The 22908-nt window shown below is 46.8% G+C and overlaps 1 protein-coding gene across 8 annotated transcripts in view; it reads right to left on the bottom strand.

Moving 5' to 3' along the window:
• The window catches only part of REEP1 (receptor accessory protein 1), a 116382-nt gene extending 93924 nt beyond the window's left edge, over nt 1-22458 (bottom strand). For 4 of the 8 annotated variants that reach the window (XM_059079364.2, XM_067007268.1, XM_067007270.1 and 1 more), the window contains exon 1: nt 22297-22402. In XM_059079364.2, the coding sequence (XP_058935347.1) occupies nt 22297-22328 (32 nt within the window). In that variant the 5' untranslated portion in view covers nt 22329-22402. Of the gene's footprint in view, nt 1-22296 lie in introns of all 8 variants that reach the window. The other 4 variants (XM_067007264.1, XM_067007266.1, XM_067007271.1 and 1 more) reach the window with 3 other exon arrangements.
• Nucleotides 22459-22908: the final 450 nt, after the last annotated feature.

Genomic DNA, 22908 nt, shown 5'->3' with positions numbered 1-22908 from the left:
GGGCAGCTGGGCTTTATAAGTGTCTAGAACCAGGCACTGAAGAGCCTGGGAAGCCATGCAGTGTGTTTCTGGCACCTCTGTGTTTTCTGAACGTCTCCTGTCACTCCTTCCTTCCCTGCTGGCCCACTTTCCACATGCTCTTCATGGCAGAACACTGCCTGCACACCTCCTCACGCTTACTTATTACGGCTCCTGCCTCTCGATAATTGGTGCTTTAGCTCAGGCTACCATAACAACATACTACAGACTGAGGGCTGAAACCACAGAAATTTATTCTCCCACATTTCTGGAGGCTCAAAGTCCAAGATCAGGGCACTGGCATGGCTGGGTTCTGGTGAGGACTTACAGATGTCCAAGTTTCTCTCTGTGTCCTCCCCTGGCAGAGACAGAGAGAGACAGAGAGACAGAGAGAGACAGAGAGAGAGAGAGAGAGGAGAGACAGGGCTCTCTGGTGTCTCTTCTTACAAGGTCACTAATCCCATCATGGGGGTTCGACCCTTGTGACCGCATCTAAACCTAATTATCTCCCAAAGATCCCACCTCCAAATACCTTCGCATTGGAGGTTAAGGCTTCAACATATAAATTGGGGGGAAACACAATCCAGTCCATGGCAACTGGCTACCTCTGAATCTCACTTCTATGTTGCCAAAGAGGGAAAACAGAATTGGTTCAGCCTGAGTCAGGTGTCCACCTCCGATCCAATCAGCCATAGCCAGGTGGAGAGGACAGGTCATCCAGCACAAACCGGGCTGCCCAGAGCCTACCCTGATCTCCAGGCCTGTCTGTACCTTGTCACCTGAATGAAAAGCCATAGGGCAGCAAGTCAAGAAGTATTCTTCCTGGTCAATATTTCCCACAAAACTAAACACTAATGGAGGATAAAGGTCATCTCTCTCTTACCCACCACCACCTCTTCATGCCCATAACAGAAGCAGGCACACAGACATGTTCAATGCCTGGATGTTGCTTTTTTGGATAAACGGGGCTACATTTACTGAGAGAAGGATAAAGAGTCTGTGCTCCAAAGATATACACAGACATATCATCACCTTCTCAGAGCCAGAGTACACTTTCCACCCTAAAGGTCAAGAAGATTTCCCTTCTGGTCAACACTTCTTCTTTTTCATCTTTCCCAGACAAAGAAAATGATCACTATCATTGCATAGAAACTCCTCTATAGGTATGTCGAGTAACAGCAATGTATAAAGTGTATAGAGCAGAAAAGGGGGCAAAAGACAGACTGCCTACCTTCAAGGACTGAGACCTGAGCCCAAGAGACAAGCCATCAACACTGGCCAAATTAAAAAAAAAAAAAAATTATGACTTAAGAAATAAGAAAACACGTGAGATGTCTCAGGACGGCTGGGAAGGATATTGCCCAAAGACTGGTGCTAGTGAGCTGAATGTGCTTTGAGGTTGCAGGACAGAGAACCCACTTTAGTTTAAAATGGTCCAGGAAGAAAAAGTAGGCATTAAAAGATGGGTGGGATATAGCTTGGTGGCGGGGTGGGGGTGGGGGCAGGGGTATGGCCTTCAGGAGTGCGGTAGCAGTGACTCAAGTCAAAGCATGGAAAACACATGACATGTGTAGGGACGGTCAGTGGGGAACAGTGAAAAATAAGGTCATTTAGAAGTACTGATACATTATGGAGGGCCCTGAACCTCAGTGCAAAATTCTAGACTGGATTATGAAATGACTGTAAAAGCACTGGGAAGGAAACAGACAAGTACCTGGAGCCTGCACAGGTCCTCTGAGGACAATCATGCCAGGCAGCCCTTGTTTCTTCTTACGACAGGGAAACCAGCAGGGGACTCTAGGTTTTTCAAGGTGCTGCTATAACCAAGTCCCATAAACTTGATGGCTTAAAATAACAGAAATTTATTCTTAACAGCTCTGGAGGCTAGAAGTCTGAAATCAAGGTATCGGCAGGCCCATGCTCCCTCCAAAGGCTCAAAGGGAAAATGCTTCGTTGTCTTTTCCTCGTTTCTAGTGGTTGCCAGCAATTCTTGGTGTTCCTTGGACTGCACAGGCGTCGCTCCAAAATGCCTATTGTCACATGGCATTCTCCCTGCGTGTCTCAGTCTGTGTCCAAACTTCCTTCTTCTTATAAGGACACCAGTCACTGGATTAGAGGCAACCCCAAGCCAGTGTGAACTCATCCTAACTTGATTACATTGGCAAAGACTCTACTCCCAAATAAAGTCACATTCTGAGGTCTTGAGTGGACATGAACCTTGGGGGACACCATTCATGTCAGTGCAGACACTGAGTAACTCTCACCCTTATGTGCTGGTTCCAGAAGCTAACAGCCGCGTAAGCAACTGTTCCCTGATCCTGCATTGGAAGTGACTGGATGCACTGCTGTGACAGATGTCACCAAAGGAGGAGTCCCCTCGTCAGGACAAGGTAAAGCTAGATGACTTCCAAAAATTCTTCCGATTATACACATGTGGGGTTCAAGGTCCTGTCAATTATTTCTGTGCTACTGATTTACCAATTCAGTCCTCTCTTTCCATTCCCACTGCCAAGACTCTGGTTCAACCCTTATTGCTTCAAACTTGACATCGACATAACTGTTTTCACCTCACTCCCCCCTTATAAAAAACCTTCACCGGCTCACTCCTGCCTCATAGCAAGGTCCTCTACTTTGACCTCAAACCGACCTTTCCCACCTGAACTCCCCAGACATCATGACATGAATTCTCAACTCAAGCCAGTCTGGTCCTGCAAACACAACTGGCACATTCTCACCCCCTACACCTTACCCGATATCACCTGGCATGGGCCTCACTCCCTGCAGAAGGGAATCCAAACTGCATTTGGAAGACCATTCATTCCTCTTTCACAGTACTGGGGACCAGCCAGCCCAGCGCACAGTACTTTGGAATCTCCGTGAGTTTTAGTGCACCCTTACTCTCTCACTACCTTCCACTGCTTTTTTTAAAAAATAAATTTATTTGTTTTATTTATTTATTTTTGACTGTGTTGAGTTTTCTTTGCTGCGCGTGTCTTTCTCTAGTTGCAGAGAGTGGGGTCTACTCTTCGTTGCGGTGCACGGGCTGTAGGCGCGCGGGCTTTCGTAAGCTGTGGCTCGTGGGCTCTAGAGCGCAGGCTCAGTAGTTGGGGCGCACGGGCTCAGTAGTGGCTCGCGGGCTCTAAAGCGCAGGCTCAGTAGTTGTAACGCGCAGGCTCAGTAGCTGTAACGCACGGACTCAGTTGCTCTGCGGCACGTGGGATCTTCCCGGACCGGGGCACGAACCCGCGTCCCCTGCATCGGCAGGCGGATTCTTAACCACTGCGCCACCAGGGAAGCCCCCGGCCTTCCACTAATGTTAATGATCATTTCCGACAAAGGGGATGCGGCAACACTGAAGCAAAGACAAAGCAAATGCTGTGAAATCAGACAGATCCAATGGATCTAACAATTAAGAACTGGGCAAATTCTTTAACCTTTCTAAACCTCAGACTGCTCATCTGTAAAATGGAAATAATACTACGTACCTATCCCATCCGGCTAAGATTAAGTGAAATAATGTACGCACACTGCCAGTGCGACATCTGACGTGGAGTATAAACGTGTGTCAATAAAAGTACTTATTTGTATTACAGTAAAATGGACCTAAGTTTTGCCTTTAGGTCTGGGAACAAAGCGCAGATCTGTGACCCTCCAGCACCGAGCAGCACACTGTCAACGCCGACTCAGATGACATACGTAGCAGGACCCCTGTGAGCATTTAGCTACCCCCCCACACACTTCATTTTATGAACAGGGAGACTGGTATGTGTGGGTGGAGGCAGTTCCTGAGGGTCCTGCCTTTTCCTTCCTGCATCTCCTGTCCTCAGCGGCTCCTCGCCATAAACATCATAGACCCTGCAGGGCCCCTGAGACTCTGGAGAAAGGCTGAGAGGCTGTGAGAAGGTCTACCTTGCTGAGAGCAGCTGGCACGTCTAGGAGATGTAAATGGTGGGATGGTGTGAACCACCAGGGAACCTGCATGCCAGGAGGCTCAGCCCAACCCCACTCAGTTTTAGAGAGGAAGAGGAGCTCTGAGAGAGAAGCCCAAGGTCACACAGCCCATCAGGGGTAGAGCTGGGGCCAGAATCTACACCCCCAAGGCCCACCCAGTCCTGGGCCAGGTGGCACTGCTGGGCAGCACCATGTTTCTCTGGGTCCAGCTCCACCACTAACTTGCTGGGGAACCTGGGGCAGGCTACCTAGCCCTCTGGCCTTCAGTTTTATCATTTGGGAAAGAAGTAGTAATGCCCACCTTGCATGACTGCTGTGTTCATAACAGCACAGAGCCTTACATGAGAAGTGCCGTGATCGTGAAGACTCCGTTTCGCCTCAGTGGTGGCCCAGGACGCAGCCCACAGTAGCATCACACTAAATGTGAGATGACTGAGTGAACTTGCTGAATGAATGAATGAGGAACAGGATGGCACAATATCTGCCACATACTAGGTACTCAGTCAAGTGTTTTCCATTATTGTGGATACTAATCCTTAGTGGATATTTGCCTTCATCTTGATACAGGATGCAGAGGCTCTCTGGGTCCTCTCCGCAGCCCCATGTAGCCCCTGTGCTTTGGAGAAGCTGACCATATCCCCAGATCCAGGGTGGGTCTTGGCTGGTGTAAGTCATTCTACACATCCCATCCCCCGCCATAGGGATTGATTGGCTCAGGGACAGGTGTGTGACTAAAATCAGGAGAGCAAGATGCTTGCTAGGAGCTTCTGGGAAAGAAGCCTTCTTGAGACCCATAGAAGATGCTCTCTTTTTTGGAGAGATGCCCTTTTCCTGCTAGACGCCAATGAGAAATTCACCCCCACCCCCCAGAAGCTGCTGGCAATCATCGTGTGTCCACAAAGGGAGCCAGACTTAACATGAGTGTAGGAGAGAGACCAAGAGAACCTGCTGGACTGGTGCCGATCCTGGGTCACTGCCATTCTAGACTTTTAAGTTATGTGAACAAGCATGAGTTGTATTTTTTTTCTTGGAACCAAAAGAAATCTAACTGCTACACCTTTGAACCTCAAAAATGGAAGAATCAGGGGCTTCCCTGGTGGCGCAGTGGTTGAGAGTCCTCCTGCCGATGCAGGGGACACAGGTTCGTGCCCCGGTCCGGGAGGATCCCACATGCCGCGGAGCGGCTGGGCCCGTGAGCCATGGCCGCTGAGCCTGCGCACCCGGAGACCGGGCTCCACAACAGGAGAGGCCACAACGGTGAGAGGACCACGTACCGCAAAAAAAAAAAAAAAAAAAAAAAGAAGAAGAATCAGGACACCATTATTTCCAATAGTAACAGACCAGAGACTCTGACTTACCCTGCCATTGACAACAACTAAAAATTCTGGATTTAAAGAAATTGTAAATTGTTTTACTAACTGGTCAAGTTTGGTATCACCAATCATGGGACAGCCTGACATTCTGTCCTCTTGACAGAAGGCAGTGGGAGGTGCACCTCATCATCTACACAATGTAGACACAATGACCTGAGTCTAATCACGAGGACAAGTCTGAGAGGTCCAGAACATCTACATCACAGACGGCCTAGACTCTTCATAAAGTTGGGGGGCGGGGGGTGCAGGTGCTGTTCTACGTTGATCAAAAGACACAGCAGCCAGGTTCAATGTATGAACTTTGACTGGATCCAAATAGAAACAAGAAAAAATAAATAAAGGATTTTTGTTTAATTGGGGTTAATCTGAGTACGGACCACATGTTGGATGAAGCTGTGGAATGAGAGCTGATTTTCTTAGGTGTGGAAATGATTGTTGATTGTACAGAACAGTGAATGGTTCCCAAAGCAAGATCCATAGACTCCTGGGACAGCCCAAAACCCTTTCCAGGGGTTGCTGGGACCCTGTCAGAGGGTTCATGAGGTTGAAACAATTTTAATAATAAAAATACTAAAACATATGCCTTTTTCACTGTGTTGAACTTGCACTGATGGTGTAAGAACAATAGGGGTAAAACCGCTGCCTCTGCACGAATCAAGGCAATGGCACTAAACTTACCCAGTAGTCACTGTATTCTTCACCATGATGCAGTAGGAAAAAAAAAAATGCCTGTTTCATTTAAGAATGTCATTGATGATATAGCAGAAATCATTAATTTTATTAAATCTTGACCCTGGAGTACAGGCGTTTTTAATATCTTGTGATGAAATGGGAAGCATGCATTAAGTACTGCTGCATACCAAGTATGATGATTGTCTTGAGGAAAAGCCCTTGTGTCGATTATCCACTGTTTTTCAGGGAACGATACAGTTACTTGAATGACTGACAAACAATGGTTATTCAGAGTCGGGTATCTGGTAAGCATGTTTTAGGAAATGAGCCCATTACTTCAAGAAAAACCAACAGTGTTTGTTGCCAATGATAATATTCAATTTCAAGCTAAAACTAGAATTTTGGAAAATGTTTATCCACTACCATGAAACTGACAGTGTCCCAACACTTAAAAGACTTTCCTGATGGGATTGATGGTGATATTAATGAATGTGCATTTTTGATACTGTATAATGAAATGTGTCAGCATTTAGAAGATCTGCATTTCACTTGGTAAACCAATAGTTTCTAAATGATCAAAGTGTGATGTTACAAATGATGCATGGATAAAAGATCCATAAATTTAAACTATGTGGAAGGAACAGAAGCCATAAAATATGACCAGTTTTGAAACAGAACTAAATACAATTTCTAAAATAGAATAACTGAAATTTAAAAATCAATGAATATGTTCAGCAGCTGATTAGAAACTGCTAAGGAGATAGACATGAAGAAAATTATTAATAAAGCAGCAGAGACCAAAAAAAAGGAATCAGAAATAAGAAATGAAGAGATACGGAAGACAGAGTAAGAACACCTAACATATATCTAATGAGAGTACCAGAAAAAGAGGAAAAAAGGAATGGAGTGCAAAAGCAGTGTTGTTAACTATCAGTAAATCTGAAAAATTACTAAGATGAATAAACTCCTAAACTAATATTAACTCAAGAAAATAGAGAAAATCTATAGTCATTAAAGAAATTGAATAAGTAGGTTAAATTTTTCCCACAGAAAAAACACCTGTCCCTGATAATTTTACTGGTAAGGTCACGTATTTTACACACAAGAAAGAAATCCAATCTTACACAAACTATTCCAGAGTATAAAAAAGAGGATACATCCTCCCTCAACGTGGTTTATGAGGCTAGTATAATCTTTATATCCAAACCAGACAAGATAGCACAGCTAATATCACTCACAAACATAGCTTAAAAAAAAAAGAAAGACTAAATTAAATATTAACAAACTGAATCTTAGGTTGTTCTAACAACAGCAACAAAAACACAACTTTATGACCGAATTTTGTTTATCCAGGAAGGTAAAATTGTTTAATGGCAAAACTAACTAATACAATTTGCCACTTAACAAATTAAAGGCCAAAAAAAAAAAAACAAACCCATTATCATCTCAATGGAAACATCAGCTAAAATACAGTATCATTCATTAAAAAAACTCTCAACAAACTAGGACGATAAGAAAAATTAGTGATAAAGTATATTTCTGAAAACCCTACAGCAAGCACAATACTTTATGGGAAAATGTTGAAGCATTCCTTTTTTTTTTTTTTTTTTTTTTTTTTTTTTCGGTATTCGGGCCTCTCACTGTTGTGGCTTCTCCCGTTGCGGAGCACAGGCTCCGGACGTGCAGGCTCAGCGGCCATGGCTCACGGGCCCAGCCGCTCCGCGGCATGTGGGATCCTCCCGGACCGGGGCACGAACCCATGTCCCCTGCATCGGCAGGTGGACTCTCAACCACTGCGCCACCAGGGAAGCCCTGGAGAGTTTCAGCATGTGAATTTTTTTTTTTTTTTTTTTTTTTTTTTTTTTGCGGTGAAGCATTCCTTTTTAAACCAGGAAAAGACAAGAAGATCTGCCTTCACCACTTTTAGTCCTCTTGTACTAGAGATCTTAACTAGGACAGTAAGAGTAAGGGAAAAAAAGGATTACTGGAAAGACACAACACTGTGCTATTCTCAGATGGCATGACTCTATCTGGAAAGCCCAAAAGAATCTATAGCGTGGCAAGGATGCATTGTTCTAACAAACAGTTGGAAGACGAAAATTTTAATAAGATACCAAATACACTGGCATCAACGAACATCAGGTAACTGGGAATAAATCCAACAAATGATGCACAAGACATTTACAGTAAAAATTATAAAATTATATTGAAAATCATTAAAGAAGATCTAAATTAATATAGATAGATGCCATGGATATATATACATATATGTATATGGATTGGAACAGTCAATATCTTAAGAACATCAGTGTTATTCCAATCAGACTCCCAACAGATTTTTGAGTGAGTGTGTGTGTGTGTGTGTGTGTGTGTGTTGTAATATATAATTCTAGATAATTCTAAACATGTATATGGAAGAGAAAGGGCTAAGGCATTTTTGAAGGTGGGGGGACTTGCCAGGCCAGATTCTAAGAATTTTCATACGGTTATGGTAATTAAAACAGTGGTACTGGTACAGGGCCAGAAAAACTGTTCAATGGAACAGAATAAAGAGCCCAGAATAGACTTACACATCCAGGGAAACTTAATTTATGACAGGGCTGGACATTGCAGATGTAAAGAGAAAGGACATACTTTATAATAAACGGTGCTAGGACAACTGGTTTTCCTTATGGAAAAAAAATTCTGGAGTCCTACTCCACATCATATACCAAAATCATCTCAAAATGGATTAAGAAATTAAATGTGAATGAAAAAACTATAAACCTGCTAGCTAGGAGCAATATAGGAGAATAGCTTCATGATTTCAGAATACCTTCATGATTAGGTAAGGTTTTCCTAGGACACAAAAAGTATAAACTATAAATGAAAAAAACTGATAAATCCATTGCACTAATATTAAGAACTTCTGTTTATCAAAACACACCATAAAGAAAATGAAAAACTAAACCAGGGACTGGGAGAAAACATGTGTAATGCATAGTGACAGAGGATTAGCATCTAAAGTATTTAAAGAACTCCTACAAATCAGTAAGATAAGGACAAGAGAAAAACTGGCAAGACTTGAACAGGCTCTTCACAGGAGAGAGAACATGAATGAGCGATAAACATATGAAAAGATGCTCAATCTCATTAGTATTCAGGGAAATGCAAATTAAAACTATAATGAGATTCCATTCTGTACCCACCAGACTGGCAAAACTTCTAAAGTGTGACAATAGCAAGTGATGGTAAAGACATGGTACAACTGAAATTGTATATCTTGCTGGAGAAAAACGATTTTGGATAGCAGTTTATGATGAACAAAATGTGGAGGGGACTTGGCAGGCCAGATATCAAGAATTTTCATAAAAGTTATGGTAATTAAGACAGTGTGGTCCTGGTGCAGGGTCAGACAAATTGATTAATGGAACAGAATAAAGAGCCCAGAAACAGACCCACACATCTACGAAACTTAATTTATGTTATTTGGTCAGGTGAAAGATGCATATACCCTATGCCTCAGCCATTCCATTCCTAAAGGAATTTGTGCACCAATGCACCAGGAATCACATATAAGAATGTTCACTGCAGAAGTCTTTTCTTTTCAAGAGCAAGAGAAAAACAAAAATTAAAAAGAACTCAAATGTCTGTAAACAGTGGTATATTGATACAATGAAGGTAATGTTCTATTTGTTAAACTGGTTGGTGAGTAAAAGAGTACTCATTGTATTGTTATCCAACACTGTATACCCTAACCACTTCTATTGACGTAATAATTAATTTTTACAAATCAAGGAGAGTCTGGAAATGGAGACAAAATAAGATGTTAGAAAATCAGAGTGTTCTTTTTTTTTTTTTTTTTTTGGCTGCTTCAGATCAAACCTGCACCCTCGGCAATGAAAGCGAGGAGTCCTAACCACTGGACCACCAGGGAATTTCCCCAAAGTGTTCTTTCTTTAGGCTCTTCTTAACTCCCCTCAGCTTGGTGGCAGCAGGGCCAACAGCCATGGGTTTAATGGGCTGAATAATGGTCCCCAAAGATGTCCAGGTCCTAATCCCCAGAATCTATGAATATTACCTGATATAGCAAAAGAGACTTTGCAGATGTGATTAAATTAAGGATTTTGAGATGGGAAGATTATCCTGGATTACCTAGGTGGGCCCTAAATGTAATCACAAATGTCCTTCTAAGAGAGAGGTAGAGGAAGATATAAAGACAGAAGAGACGGCAATGAGACCATGGAAGCACAGACTGAAGAGATGCGGCCATAAGCCAACAGCCACCAGACACTCCAGAAGCAAAACGTGGATTCTCCGCGGAGCTTCCAGAATGAAACACTTCTGCTAACACCTTGGTTTCAGCCCAAAAAAAACTCATTCCAGACTTCAGGCCTCCAGATCTGTAAGAGACTAAATTTCTGTTTTAAGCCACTAACTTTGTGGTTCTCTCTTCCAGCAGCAATAGTAGACTAATACAGTGGATAAGGATGCTCAGCTTTACCCATCTCTTTGTCCCTGACTGTATTCACGAAGCACAACCTCTCCTCTGCCTCCTCTTCTTTCTCAACATTGGCGCCACAGTGTCTCCCAGGCAGAGATACAGCAGTGGTTTAATCTCCTTTCATACATCAGATGTACCACTTCCCCTGTGAAAGGGCTCCTCCCTAGAATTTCCAACCAAAGCCAGAAAAGTCATTCACACACACACCCACAAAATAACCACCCAACAGAAAGAACACTGGCCAGGCAGGAAGGACACTGGAATCCAAGTCCAAGTTCCCCACTGACTGGCTATGTGAACTCAGAAACTTCTCAAAGATGCAATTGTAATTCATTCATCTCTCTATCCCTGGTGCCCAGTGTATGCTTAGCACAAAGCAAATGGTCAATAAATGGGCAGTTAATCGATGAATGAATCAATCAAGCAATGAATCAATCAATCTTGAACAAGGATAGAAGGCCTACCCACTGAAAAACAGAATCTTTCCAACAACTCGTATCTCTCTTCCTCCACTATAATAAGGGAAAAGATTAAAATCCTAGAGTTTCAGAGTTGGAAGGTCTTAGGGTTGGAAGCTAGGGGCTCATTGCCTCACTTTAGCACCAATTACTAGAAAACTCTTCCTTCTATCATGACAAGGGTTTGTCTTCTAATCGCCCACAAGTCCTAGTCCAAGCCTCTAACCACAGAAAACAAACCTCTTTCTTCCACATCAAAACACTTTCAGTGGGCTTCCCTGGTGGTGCAGTGTTTGAGAGTCCGCCTGCCGATGCAGGGGACACGGGTTCGTGCCCCGGTCTGGGAAGATCCCACATGCCACGGAGCGGCTGGGCCCATGAGCCATGGCCGCTGAGCCTGCGCGTCTGGAGCCTGTGCTCCGCAACCGGAGAGGCCACAGCAGTGAGAGGCCCGCGTACCAAAAAAAAAAAAAAAAAAAAAAAAAAAAAAAAACACTTTCAGAAACTGGAGACTTGGCCTCAAGTCCTGGCCTAGCCCATCATGTTACTGACCTTGATGAATGACCTAAAACTAAACCCTCATGTCCCATCTTCCTTGTCTGTCAACAAGAGCCTGAAATCACTAAGAGCCCCTCTAGCTCCAAGAAGCAGGGTGGAAAACATCACCCCCTTGGTGTTCAATCCCTCATCATTTCAAACTATCCATTGGGTTTTAAGTTTTAATACTTTATTTTTTGCTTTTAGAATTGCTTCTTTTCCCGTGGGCCCATTCCTCTCCCTGCTCCTGCCCGGCACCTGCTATTTTCTTGTATGTTCTTTACTTTTTCATTTTAGAAAGATTTATTCTAAGGTCTCTAAGTGTTAAGAGTTACTTTATATAAATAATATACAGTTAACATAGGTATGCTATTGACCTCTTTGTTTATTTATTTCTGGAGGGCTAATTCGGCCTTGTAGTGTTTGTTAACTCCTGCTTAGGAAGGGGGTTTGTAATTTTGGAGTATGAATTCGTGTGCTTTGGGGCTAATTCTGTATGATGTGTATTGAGAGCTCTTAGAGAGACTGGATTAGTTTCTGTCAGATGTCCCAGGAGTAATGCTGGCCCAAGACCAATGTTTATGTTAATCTCTCAGCTAAGGGTACGCAGACCATGCAGAATGTGTTAAACCCCCAATCCAGACGAGGACAGGTCCATAGATGGTTTCAAATTCCCAAGGGAGATTTTTCCCTCCACCAAGAACCCTGGGCAAGACAGACAAGCTTCACTGTCATCTCTCAGTGCTTGGGGGTCGATGCTGTTACTCAGGATTATGCTGCAGAATCGCCCTTCAAGTCTGCACGTTATCCCAACGTTCAGCGCTGACTTAATACCCCACAGACTCAAGGCCCCTCTCTTCTCTATTGAGATATTAAAACCAAGTTAGGCCAGTCCTCCAGTGTGGTATATTAAAGATGCCTGCGAACTGTTTGCTACCCCACTCATGGAGAGGTAGTCTAACCCCCCTCTCTTCAAATCTAGGATGGCCTTAGTGACTTGTTTAGCCAATAGAATGCAGCACAGGTATCATCCTGGGACTTCTGAGACCAGCTCATAAAAAGTCTTGCAGTTTCTACTGATGCTTCTTGGACACCCATTCTTGCAGCTCTGAGCTACCATGTAAGAAACTTGACTATCCTGAGGCCTCCAGGCTGGAGAAATCACATAGAAAAGCCAAATGAAGAGGGCTTGCAACACACAAAAAGAAAGAGACAGCCAGGGCTTCCCTGGTGGCGCAGTGGTGAAGAATCCGCCTGCTGATGCAGGGGACGCGGGTTCGAGCCCTGGTCCGGGAAGATCCCACGTGCCGCGGAGCAACTAAGCCCATGCGCCACAACTGCTGAGCCTGCGCTCTAGAGCCTGCAAGCCACAACTACTGAGCCCACATGCCACAACTACTGAAGCCCGTGCACCTAGAGCCCATGCTCCACAACAAGAGAAGCCACCGCAATGAGAAGCCCACACACTGCAACAAAGAGTAGATCCCGCTCGCCGCAACTAGAGAAAGCCCGTGTGCAGCAACGAAGACCCAACACAGCCAAAAATAAACAAATAAATAAATAAGTTTTTTTAAAAAAAGAAAGAGACAGCCAGTCTGCCACTGCCATTTGCATCATCCCAGTTGAGACCCAGACATCATGGAGCAGAAATGAGTTTTGTGTTCGGTGTCCTGTCCAACTTCCTGACCACAGAGCCAGGAGAGATGATAACAGAACGGCTGTTGTTTTAAGCTAAATCTCAGGGTAGTCTGTCATGCAGCTGCTACAGCACTGGTTTACAGCCTTGCAAAATGATTCCCTCTCTGTTCTGTCTCCCGGCAAATTTACTTACTTAAAAGCTCTGCTATACTTTTAGGGGATCGCTGTTATATTTCATGCAAAATTTTTAGAAAAATGTTCAATTCCGTTTTATTAGGAAGGGGTTTCAGACTATATAGTTTTCTATATTGCCAGAAACAGAAATCCAATCTTTCACTTTACAGATGAGAAAATTGAGGCTTAGAGAGGTTAGGTTGCTTGCCGTGGTCACAAATCAAGGTTCTACAAATCTAGGTTTAAGAAAGGATCTTCTGGGCTTCCCTGGTGGCGCAGTGGTTGAGAATCCGCCTGCCGATGCAGGGGACACGGGTTCGTGCCCCGGTCCGGGAAGATCCCACATGCCGCGGAGCGGCTGGGCCCGTGAGCCATGGCCGCTGAGCCCGCGCGTCCGGAGCCTGTGCTCCACAACGGGAGAGGCCACAACAGTGAGGCCCGCATACCACAAAAAAAAAAAAAAAAAAAAAAAGAAAGGATCTTCTAACCCCAGAGGGAATATGAGGGAATATAAAGTCATCATTCATATACATTTTAAACATGTTCTATGAGCTTAGAACTGCTGGGGAAAACGGCTGTGAACAAGATAAAAGTCTCAGAAGTCATGGAGATCAAATCCTAGTGGAGAGACAGACCAGAAACAAGCAAGTAAAAAATTAGAAGCATAGTTTCAGGGAGGGACAAAAAGCACAGAGGTGTGGGTGGGGTGTATCTTGGAGAAGGTGGTCAAAAGAGGCCTCTCCTGAATAGGTGACATGTAAGCAGAGACCTAAATGGAAAGGGAGAAAGGGCCATGCACCATCCAGGGCTGTGTGTTCAGGGCAGAGAGAACAGCAAGTGCAAAGGCCCCTGGGTGGGACAAGCTTGTCGCCTCCTAGGAATAATGAGGATGATGGAACTGAGAGAGTGAGGGGGGAACAGTACAAGGTGAGGTCAGGGCAGTGGGCAGGGGCCAGGCCTTGCTGAGTCTTGTTGACGATGGTAAGGAGTCCGAATTTTATTCTTAGTGTGACGGGAGTTCTTTAGACAGTTTTTAAACAGCAGGAGAAAGCTAAGACTTTATGGGTTTTTTTTGGAAATTTTTTTCCTTTATTATATTTAATTAATTAATTTATTTAATGAAATATAGCTGATTTACAATGTTGTGTTACTTTCTGGTGTACAGCAAAGTGATCCAGTTATACATATATATATATTTATTCTTTTTCCTATTCTTCCCCATTATGGTTTATTACAGGATATTGAATATAGTTCCCCTGTGCTACACAGTAGGTCCTTATGGTTTATCTCTTTTATATTTAGTAGTGTGTATGTTAGCCCCAAACTCCTAACTTATCCATCCCCCACCCCCTTTCCCCTTCGGTAACCATAAGTTTGTTTTCTATGTATGACCTATCTCACATTTTTTGTTTTTTTCTTTTTTGGGGACGCACCATGCAGCTTGCAGGATCTTAGTTCCCCAACCTGGGACTGAACCCAGGCCCACAGCAGTGCAAGTGCCTAGTCCTAACCACTGGACCCCCCGGGAATTCCCCATCTTACATTTTAAACAACACAGACATTGGAGAGATGGGAGTAGAAGCAGGGAAAACAATTAGGAGAGTTTTGAAATGGTCCAGGAGAGCAATAATTTGGGGTTGGAACAGGGTGGTGGCTGTGGAGGTGGGAGTTGGTTGGGCAGGGCAATCCTGCATTGCTAACTAGCTCCCCGTGATGCTGATATCGTTGGTGTACAGACCACTCTTTGAATAGAGAGGTCCTGACTCATTTGTGAGCCAACATACACTCATTGGGCACTTACTACCCATGAAGAGCGGAGAGGGGGACTAAGAAACAGATGTGGGAGGTAAATGCCCAAACCACCACATCACAAGGTACAAAGTGACAATGCCACGCTGGGGACCCAGGAACAGAAATCTTTCTTGAGTTAGGGGACCCAAGGGAGGTTTCCTGGAGGAAGGTAGATGGGTGCAAACATGGAGAGTGTAATGACAATCGTAGGGCACCTTCAAGGTCTTTATCCATGGAATAGCATCAGTGCTCTACAATTGCTGATTTCTCCTCGAAGTTAAGACTTCCTTTTAAAACTCAAAAACAAGATAAAGAAAAGAGGTCAAAAGGAGAGTGAGAGATTTTTCTAATATGAAGAGGTAAAGGAATGTGTTAGGACTGTCCCAGTTGCAAGAAGAAAAAAAAAAAAAAACCCATCTTACACCAACTTCAACAAAAAAGGACATTTATAGGTTTGCAAAGCTGGTTAGGATTCACTCATTCAACGTATATGGTGGTCACTGGGGCTGTTCACAGATGTTTAGTAAGACTGTAATTCTCCACCCACTTGATTCAGGCTTGGTTATACGATTTTCTTTGGCTGATGAAATGTGAGTAGAAGTGACACGTGTCACTTCCGGTTAGAGGTACTTAAGGGCTGGTGCATGACTCTCCACTTTTCTTTCGCTACTCCAGTGAATCCTGGTGCCTTGTGCTGCAATGATAGCGCCCTAAGACAAAGAAGGCTCAGTCAGCCTGAGCCTCTGGTGATGGCAAGGAGCAGGTTGCCTCTGCCAACCCACAGTGCACGGGCAGCATAAAACAAGAAATCAACCTTTGTTGTCTCCAGCCACCGGGATTTGAGAGTTGTTACTGCAGCACAGCCCTGTCCATCCTCACCACTACAATAAATGCTTAATTAATACAAGCACTACTCAAGGCCTTCATCCTAGGATATGGGACAGATCAAGGCCTTAAACGAGGAGCTGCAGGAACCGGGGCCTGAGTCACCAGAATCGAGACTCTTGAGCCAGCTTCCTGCTCTCTGTGCCTGTATCTCATCTCTGTTCACCTCTGCTTTGCCACAATTCGCCCCTTTGGCCACCATGCCTTCTCCATGTGCCAGGCAGCCAGCAGCAGCCCCACCTTCACATCTTTCCAGCTCTGGGTCTCATAGGGCTGGGCTCTCCTCTCCCAGCTTCAAATCATGACACCCTGGGGAAGGATCTAGGGGTTCCGTTTGGGCCACAGACCCACCTCTGGACCCATCTCTGTGCCCAAGGAAATGTGTCGCTAGGCCTGAGTCACTGCCCACCTCCGTGGTTGAGTGGAGGGAGATAGGATGGGGTATGTGACCAGAGGGGAGTGGGAAATGCGTTTTGAAGCCCAAAGCACCATCCATAGATCCCTAAAGGAGGCGGAAAGGATGTGAATGCACAAGTACGTGAGAGCAGCCAAGGTAGAATGTAACTGGGCTGCAACTGGTGACGGGCGAAGGAAAAAGGGAAAATGTGGCATATGTGTGATCACTCTAAGAGGAAAGAAGCAGACTGGAGGAGCCACTGGATGGACAGCTCCCTGTGCTGGCATCAAAGAGGTACCTATGGGGCTTCCCTGGTGGCGCAGTGGTTGAGAGTCCGCCTGCTCATGCAGGGGACACGGGTTCGTGCCCCGGTCCGGGAAGATCCCACATGCCGCGGAGTGGCTGGGCCCGTGAGCCATGGCCGCTGAGCCTGCGCGTCCGGAGCCTCTGCTCCGCAACGGGAGAGGCCACAACAGTGAGAGGCCCGCATACCACAAAAAAAAAAAAAAAAAAGGTACCTATGGCCTAGATCTGCCAGGTGACTGACAAAGCCTGGTGGGGGCAGGATGTCAGGAGGGGATGTTAACTCAGGTAAAGGATGTTCCTCCTGTTTACTAATTTAGGGAAGCTTGTTAAAACTCTTGACAGTGGGACAGACCTTCTGTGATCAAGAACAGGCCAAGTTTGGGAGAGCAAATGCTTTAAACTTTTAGGTTTGTTTGTTTTTTTTTTTGGGCCACACCTTGCGGTATGTGGGATCTTAGTTCCCCCACCAGGGATTGAACCAGCGCCCCCCTGCAGCGGAAGCATGGAGTCTTAACCACTGGACCGCCAGGGAAGTCCTGGGAGAGCAGATACTGAGCCAACATGTGTGCCCCCGTTACCATCCTCCCTGCATGAATAATTCAGGGGTCTCCTTCCCCACTGAGCCCAACTCAGTTTCATACCCCATCTCAAGACAGGTCCCAGGCAGCCTCCAATCAATTAAAAGAGATAAAACCTACTAGCCATCCTGGTCTAGGTACACATGCCATGCCTGAGGGCCTATAATACCAGATTAACTGTCAAGATTCCTTCAGACACCCCTACTGTGTGCCAGATACTTGGTCCTTTATATTTACTTTTCCTCTAAAATCAAAGGAAAGGCCCTGGGTGCGACTAAAACAACCCAGAGGGAAAACAGTGTACTTCTATGTGAAGATGGATGAGATCTGAAAGTTCAGAACAAACCATATGTATGTAACTATCCATCTTCCAATCCATCAGGGCCTTCCCAAGGCCCTGAAGTGAGAGGAAAATATTCTCATGGCCCAAATGCAAACCCCGTCCTGTTGGTTCTCAGAAAAATTCCCACAGACACCAAGAATCCTGGTAACCCATTGGGCATGTGCACAGCTCATGTTGGCAATAAAATTGCAAAGGTAACATATACTCTGACTACTGCACGGCCAAGTCTACCCCATCCCCAAGCCTTTTGAAATCCCTTGGAAAATACACACACACACACACACACACACACACACACACACACACACACACACGACACACATACACAATACAAAATGGCAGCCTCACTAGGTGGCTACTGAGGGTCTGACCCCCCTTCTCTCATTCTTCCCAGGGCTCTTCCTCCCCCCAGACAATATACACTACAAAGAGGATGGCTCGCTTTAGAAGGAAGGGGAAAACTGAGCCATTAATAACCAGGTGAGACCCTCACTTGTCAGCTACCCTTCAAATAAGACACAGCAGGAAGAAGTGCACAAAAGCTACTTCCCCGCAGGCAGGCAGGATTAATAAACAAAGACCAGGGCAGCAGAACAGCAGCGAAATCTAGGCTGATGTTTTTCACTTCCTTGAGGATACTGCCCCTGTTTATAAATAAACACAGTGCATGTAGGCTGGCTGGGGGACTTGAGGGAAAGGAAGGGGCCCAGAGGAGCACTGACTGGCTCTTGGAACTATTAAGACCTCCAAGATGATGCTGGCCGGGAATATTGTATCATAGACCGGGAGCAGGGCCCCAGCGCACGTGCAAGTTGCCCTCAGAATTCTGCAGGCAGGTCAGGCCAGCACTTGGACTAGAACCCAACATCTTTCCTCTCACAATTCAACTGAAACAGTCACCCAGCTCCTACCCTGTCCCACACCCAGTGCCAGGAAAGAAATCATCAACTAACCTGAACCCTCCATTAACAGGATCATTTTTCTGCATTCCACTTTTTAAAGCAGGCCCCAAAGAAAGGTAAGTTTATGTTTAAGAGTGTATGTTTTTTTCTTTTTTCCATGTGTGTTACAACAGTAGAGGAACATCTTGAGGACAATGCACATTCCTTCCAGGCTTCTCTACATGTCCATCCCTGACCCAAGGCGCAGAGACTTCATGCTCTAAACAGTCCTAGGACTTAGCTAGATCTTCAGCTATCAGCTCAGGACTGTTTTAAACATCAGACTCTACTTTCTAAAAACTAACATTTTTTAAAGATGTGCAATGTGGAAAAATGACATTTTTCGGCATAGCTATTGGTTATTTACGAATTAGGACTCTCTTTTTCCCCATGCAGTGAGTTGGAGTTTTGGTCCTACTAACCCAGCAAGTGATGGGAAGCTCCGGATCCATTTAGCCAACATCCTGGGCCTCAGCCAAAATTCTGTCCAGAGACAATGAGGCAAAACCTGCTCCTTGGAATAAATGCTTCAAGATAGTGCATTCTCCCAAGAAGGCACACAGAGCAACCTCTGTGTGCCCGCTCCAATGCACAGTTTGAAATGCTTTCACACCTAGGCCTTGAGTTGTTTGGAAAGAAAACAAAGTATTTTAAAGGGGGCGAGCAGACCAGTCCTAAATGAGCTCCCATGTTCCATGCAGATATCAACCAGGTTTCAACAAAGCCAACCTTGCTACTGCACTAATATTTCTTCCTTAATGCTTCCTAAGCTAAGCCAAGGGACTTAGGAGGAGCTGGCTGTCCCCAGACACCATCAGCTTGTCTTGACGCCTCTGGTTGGAAGGAAGACGTTCCCTCCACATCCTCACAGCAGAGTGACAGGTCTTCCTTAAATGTTCTTTGATGTGACAGAGGCTTACGAAACCATGAAAAGATTGCTTATAGGAAAAGGGACCTGTGGACAAAATCACAGGACGCCATACTAGAGGCCTTGAAAGCTTGAAAGAGACCAGTTTAGGTCAAGGACAGGCAGAGGTGGAAAGGACACTGACCCCAAAATCCAGAGCCTGTGTTCTTCACCAGCTAACCTCGTGTCCTTGGGCAAAGCACACTCCTCTACAGTTTTACAGATGAGGGGAGGACTGGCTCAGTGGTTTTTATTAGCAGCAAAACCCACAGAGTTTCCAAATTATATTTTATATAGAACCCCAGTGTATAAAACAAAGAAAAGGAAACAGGACTGGGAAGCCCAGAGCCCACCCACTCAGGCTGAGTGGACTTCAGGGAAGCCAGTTGGAAAACTGCAGGAATAATGTCTGAAAGCCCCTTCCAGAGCTCTTACAAACCTCTCTCGGAGGACAGGAGGGAACACTCATTGACTGAATGTCCTCTGTGGTACTTGGCAATTTAGAAATCATGTATCATCGAAATCTTTGCAACAGTAAAGTGAGATGAACTAGTGCTTGTGAACTAGGACCTCCTGTGATCTGAGTTGTGAACTGGGATCTGAATCAAGGGTTTTCTGACTCCAAACATGGTATTTCTACTCTTTGCTAAGAGGTCTGTGGAAATTTGGGCTGAATCGATCATTTCCTTGAATGGTAAATATAAACATATGTGCACATATGCCCAGGGAAACACAGCTTGACGAATACGCTCCTCAAAATTTTCATTAGCTATCTCTGTATGGGAATAATATGGAAGATTTTCCATCCATGGATCTACATTTTCTAATTTTCCTATAATGAACAGGTATGATTTACAGAAAACAGGTGCTCATTAAAATGGTTTTTACAACTCACAACTGACGCATCCGTGTTGGGTTTCTATACAGAATTAGGGGCTGAAGGGATAGGTCATATCTCTGACCTTTTGGAGTCAACAGTGGGAATAACAACCCCAAATCTCACAAATTCTCCCTTGGAGCACAGGGTCCTGGGCCGACCTGAGGGGCAGTTCTCATGGTCATTTAAATTCTCTGCAATGAAATTCTTCACTGCTGGGGAGTGTGGTTCTTTTAGAAAGTAACTGCTAGTCCCTGAGACCCCACCCAAACATATGTTTCTCCCCTTCACCCCTCTTAGTTGTCTAGCTTACATGGGGTGGGTGCTAATAAAATTAAAGAAGGTCACATGGACCCCAGACCAGAAACCCTGGGCTGCTCAGTGTTCCAGCCCCAGCCCAGGAGGACCTATAGGGAGTGAGTCCTCCAGCCTGGCCAACTCAACTCTCTGGCCCACCCTGAGCCCCCCCACCCCCACCCCCAGAAGCCACCTGCAAATCTGACGATCACGGCACTACTTCAGGAGAAAAAATAATACCACCCGGAAGGCAAGACAGGCCTCGATCAGGCATGAGGCGGGGCCAGCCGTGCCAGCCACTTCCCTGGGTTTTTCATGCCACCTCTGCCCGCAGGCATCTTCCAAACATTTAACATGCTTTTCTAGGTACAGCACAAATCCCCAGCAGGTGGCAACAGCTGTGGAGAGGCCCACAAGGAATGAATGACTTGGGGGCCGAGAGGGACATACACTGGCTTTGGGAAGAAAGCCCATAATGGTGGCCAGGAGACAATGCTGAGAATGGCTTCAGAAGGCTACCCTGACTGGCTTCTTTGAAAGATCAGGAAAGAAGGGTAAGGAGATGGGAGGTGTTCCCAAACGTATGGAATGACGGCGCACAATCAACCAGAGTCGGGAGCCCCTCTTTCTCAGACAAAGAAAAAGCCTAATGGCACCACCGGCTCCCACTCCCCAGAACAATTTCACCCCGGCTCCCCAAGCAGGTCGCAAATCTGTCCTGACTCAGGCAAGGATGGTTAGGAAAGGAGGGGAACTGGAATAGATGGCCATGTCTACCTCCAAAGGAGAACAAATCCACGAGGGAAGGAGCTCTTCAAAGGTCCACTCGGCTCTGGGGCTTGACAGAGCAAAACGCCCCCGCGCCCACCCGCAATGGCTTCACACAGGCCTCACCCCAGATGACTGCGCTCTCCCCGCAAGGCCTGGCAGGTGTCATCGCCACCGTCAGTGTGGCCGTCTGTCACTTGGAAATTTCCCGTGCATTCCCGGAGATGCCCGTCTCTGTCTCTCCTTCAAACCCCCAGCCCAAGGAATCGGACAAGGGGACGCGGGGCGGCTACCCCAAGATTCGGATCTGTCCTCCTCCGCCCCACTTGCCTTGGCCGCTGTCAATTTGAGAACCCTAAAAAGGAGGAGTATTTTTCAACCCCCTGAGGAGCCCTGCCTCCAGCTCTCCGCCCTTCTCCGCGCCGATCCCTCCAGGCAGCGCCCCAGGCTCTTCTGGGCTCTGTCATTTTCACCTGACAAAAGCGTGGCGGCGGGGCGCGGCAACGGGCGGACCCCAGGCCAACGTTTCTTCCCAAGGACAGGGACACGTGTCCCCGCGGCGCACTCACTCGGGGCCTCGGCCGAGCCCACCAAGCGGGGGAACAAAGCGGCCGGGCGCGGCTCGACGCGGACCCCAGCGAAGCCCCGTGCGCCCCAGCCCTCGCGGCCCCGCCCGCCGGGCCCCCGCGCCCCGGCCGGGCCCCGCAGGGCAGCAGCCGCGTTCTGTGCCGCCCGCTCGCCCGCGACCTCGGCAGCTACTGTACCTGCTAAATTTAGCGGCCGCCGGGTATTAATAGCCGGAACGACCGGGGCGGGCGCTGCAGGGGCACGCGCAGCCCGGGGGCCGGGGGCCGGAGAAGGAGGGGAAGGAAGGAAGGGACGCGGGGAAGAAGGCCACTTACACCACCAGCCTGGAGATGATCCATGCCACCATGGCGGGGGGCGGGCGGGCGCGGCCCGGCGGCGCGGCGCGTCTCTGCTGCTGGCGGCTGCGGCGCTCCGGGCACGTCTGTCCGCGCACGGCCGCCGCCGCCAAACTGAACGCGCTCGCCGCCCTGCCCGGCGCTGGCGCGTCGGCGCAGCCGCGGCACGTTCCGGCGGCGGCGGCTGCCCCAGCCCCCCGGGCCACGGCGGGCCCGCGGCGATTGGGCGGCGAGCCGGTCGGGCACCAGCGGGACCCGCCCCGCCCCGCTGGCCCCGGGCCCCCAGGCTGAAATCGGGAGGTTCCACTGTGCGCCCCGGTGCCCCCGCCGCTCACAGGGGACCCTGAGGTGGTCCAGGTGGCAGGGCAGAGACCCGGGGCCTGCCCCACCCTCTGTGCTGCAGTGGGGAAACTGAGGCCTGGATCTTGGGAATCTGTCTCCACCTGTTCTGATTGAGGTGCAGTCATCCCTCGCTCTGATAGGGATACTGCGCTAGCCTCATAAGGGACTTCACTGTATCCAGATCTGATCCCTCCAGTTGGGCCCCGCAAGGCATTATCTGCATAAGAAACAAATCTGGGCCTGTGTCTC

Source organism: Kogia breviceps, chromosome 11, assembly GCF_026419965.1.
Source record: "Kogia breviceps isolate mKogBre1 chromosome 11, mKogBre1 haplotype 1, whole genome shotgun sequence".
In the NCBI taxonomy this organism is placed as follows: Eukaryota; Metazoa; Chordata; class Mammalia; order Artiodactyla; family Physeteridae; genus Kogia; species Kogia breviceps.
This window is presented reverse-complemented; position numbering and strand designations above follow the sequence as displayed.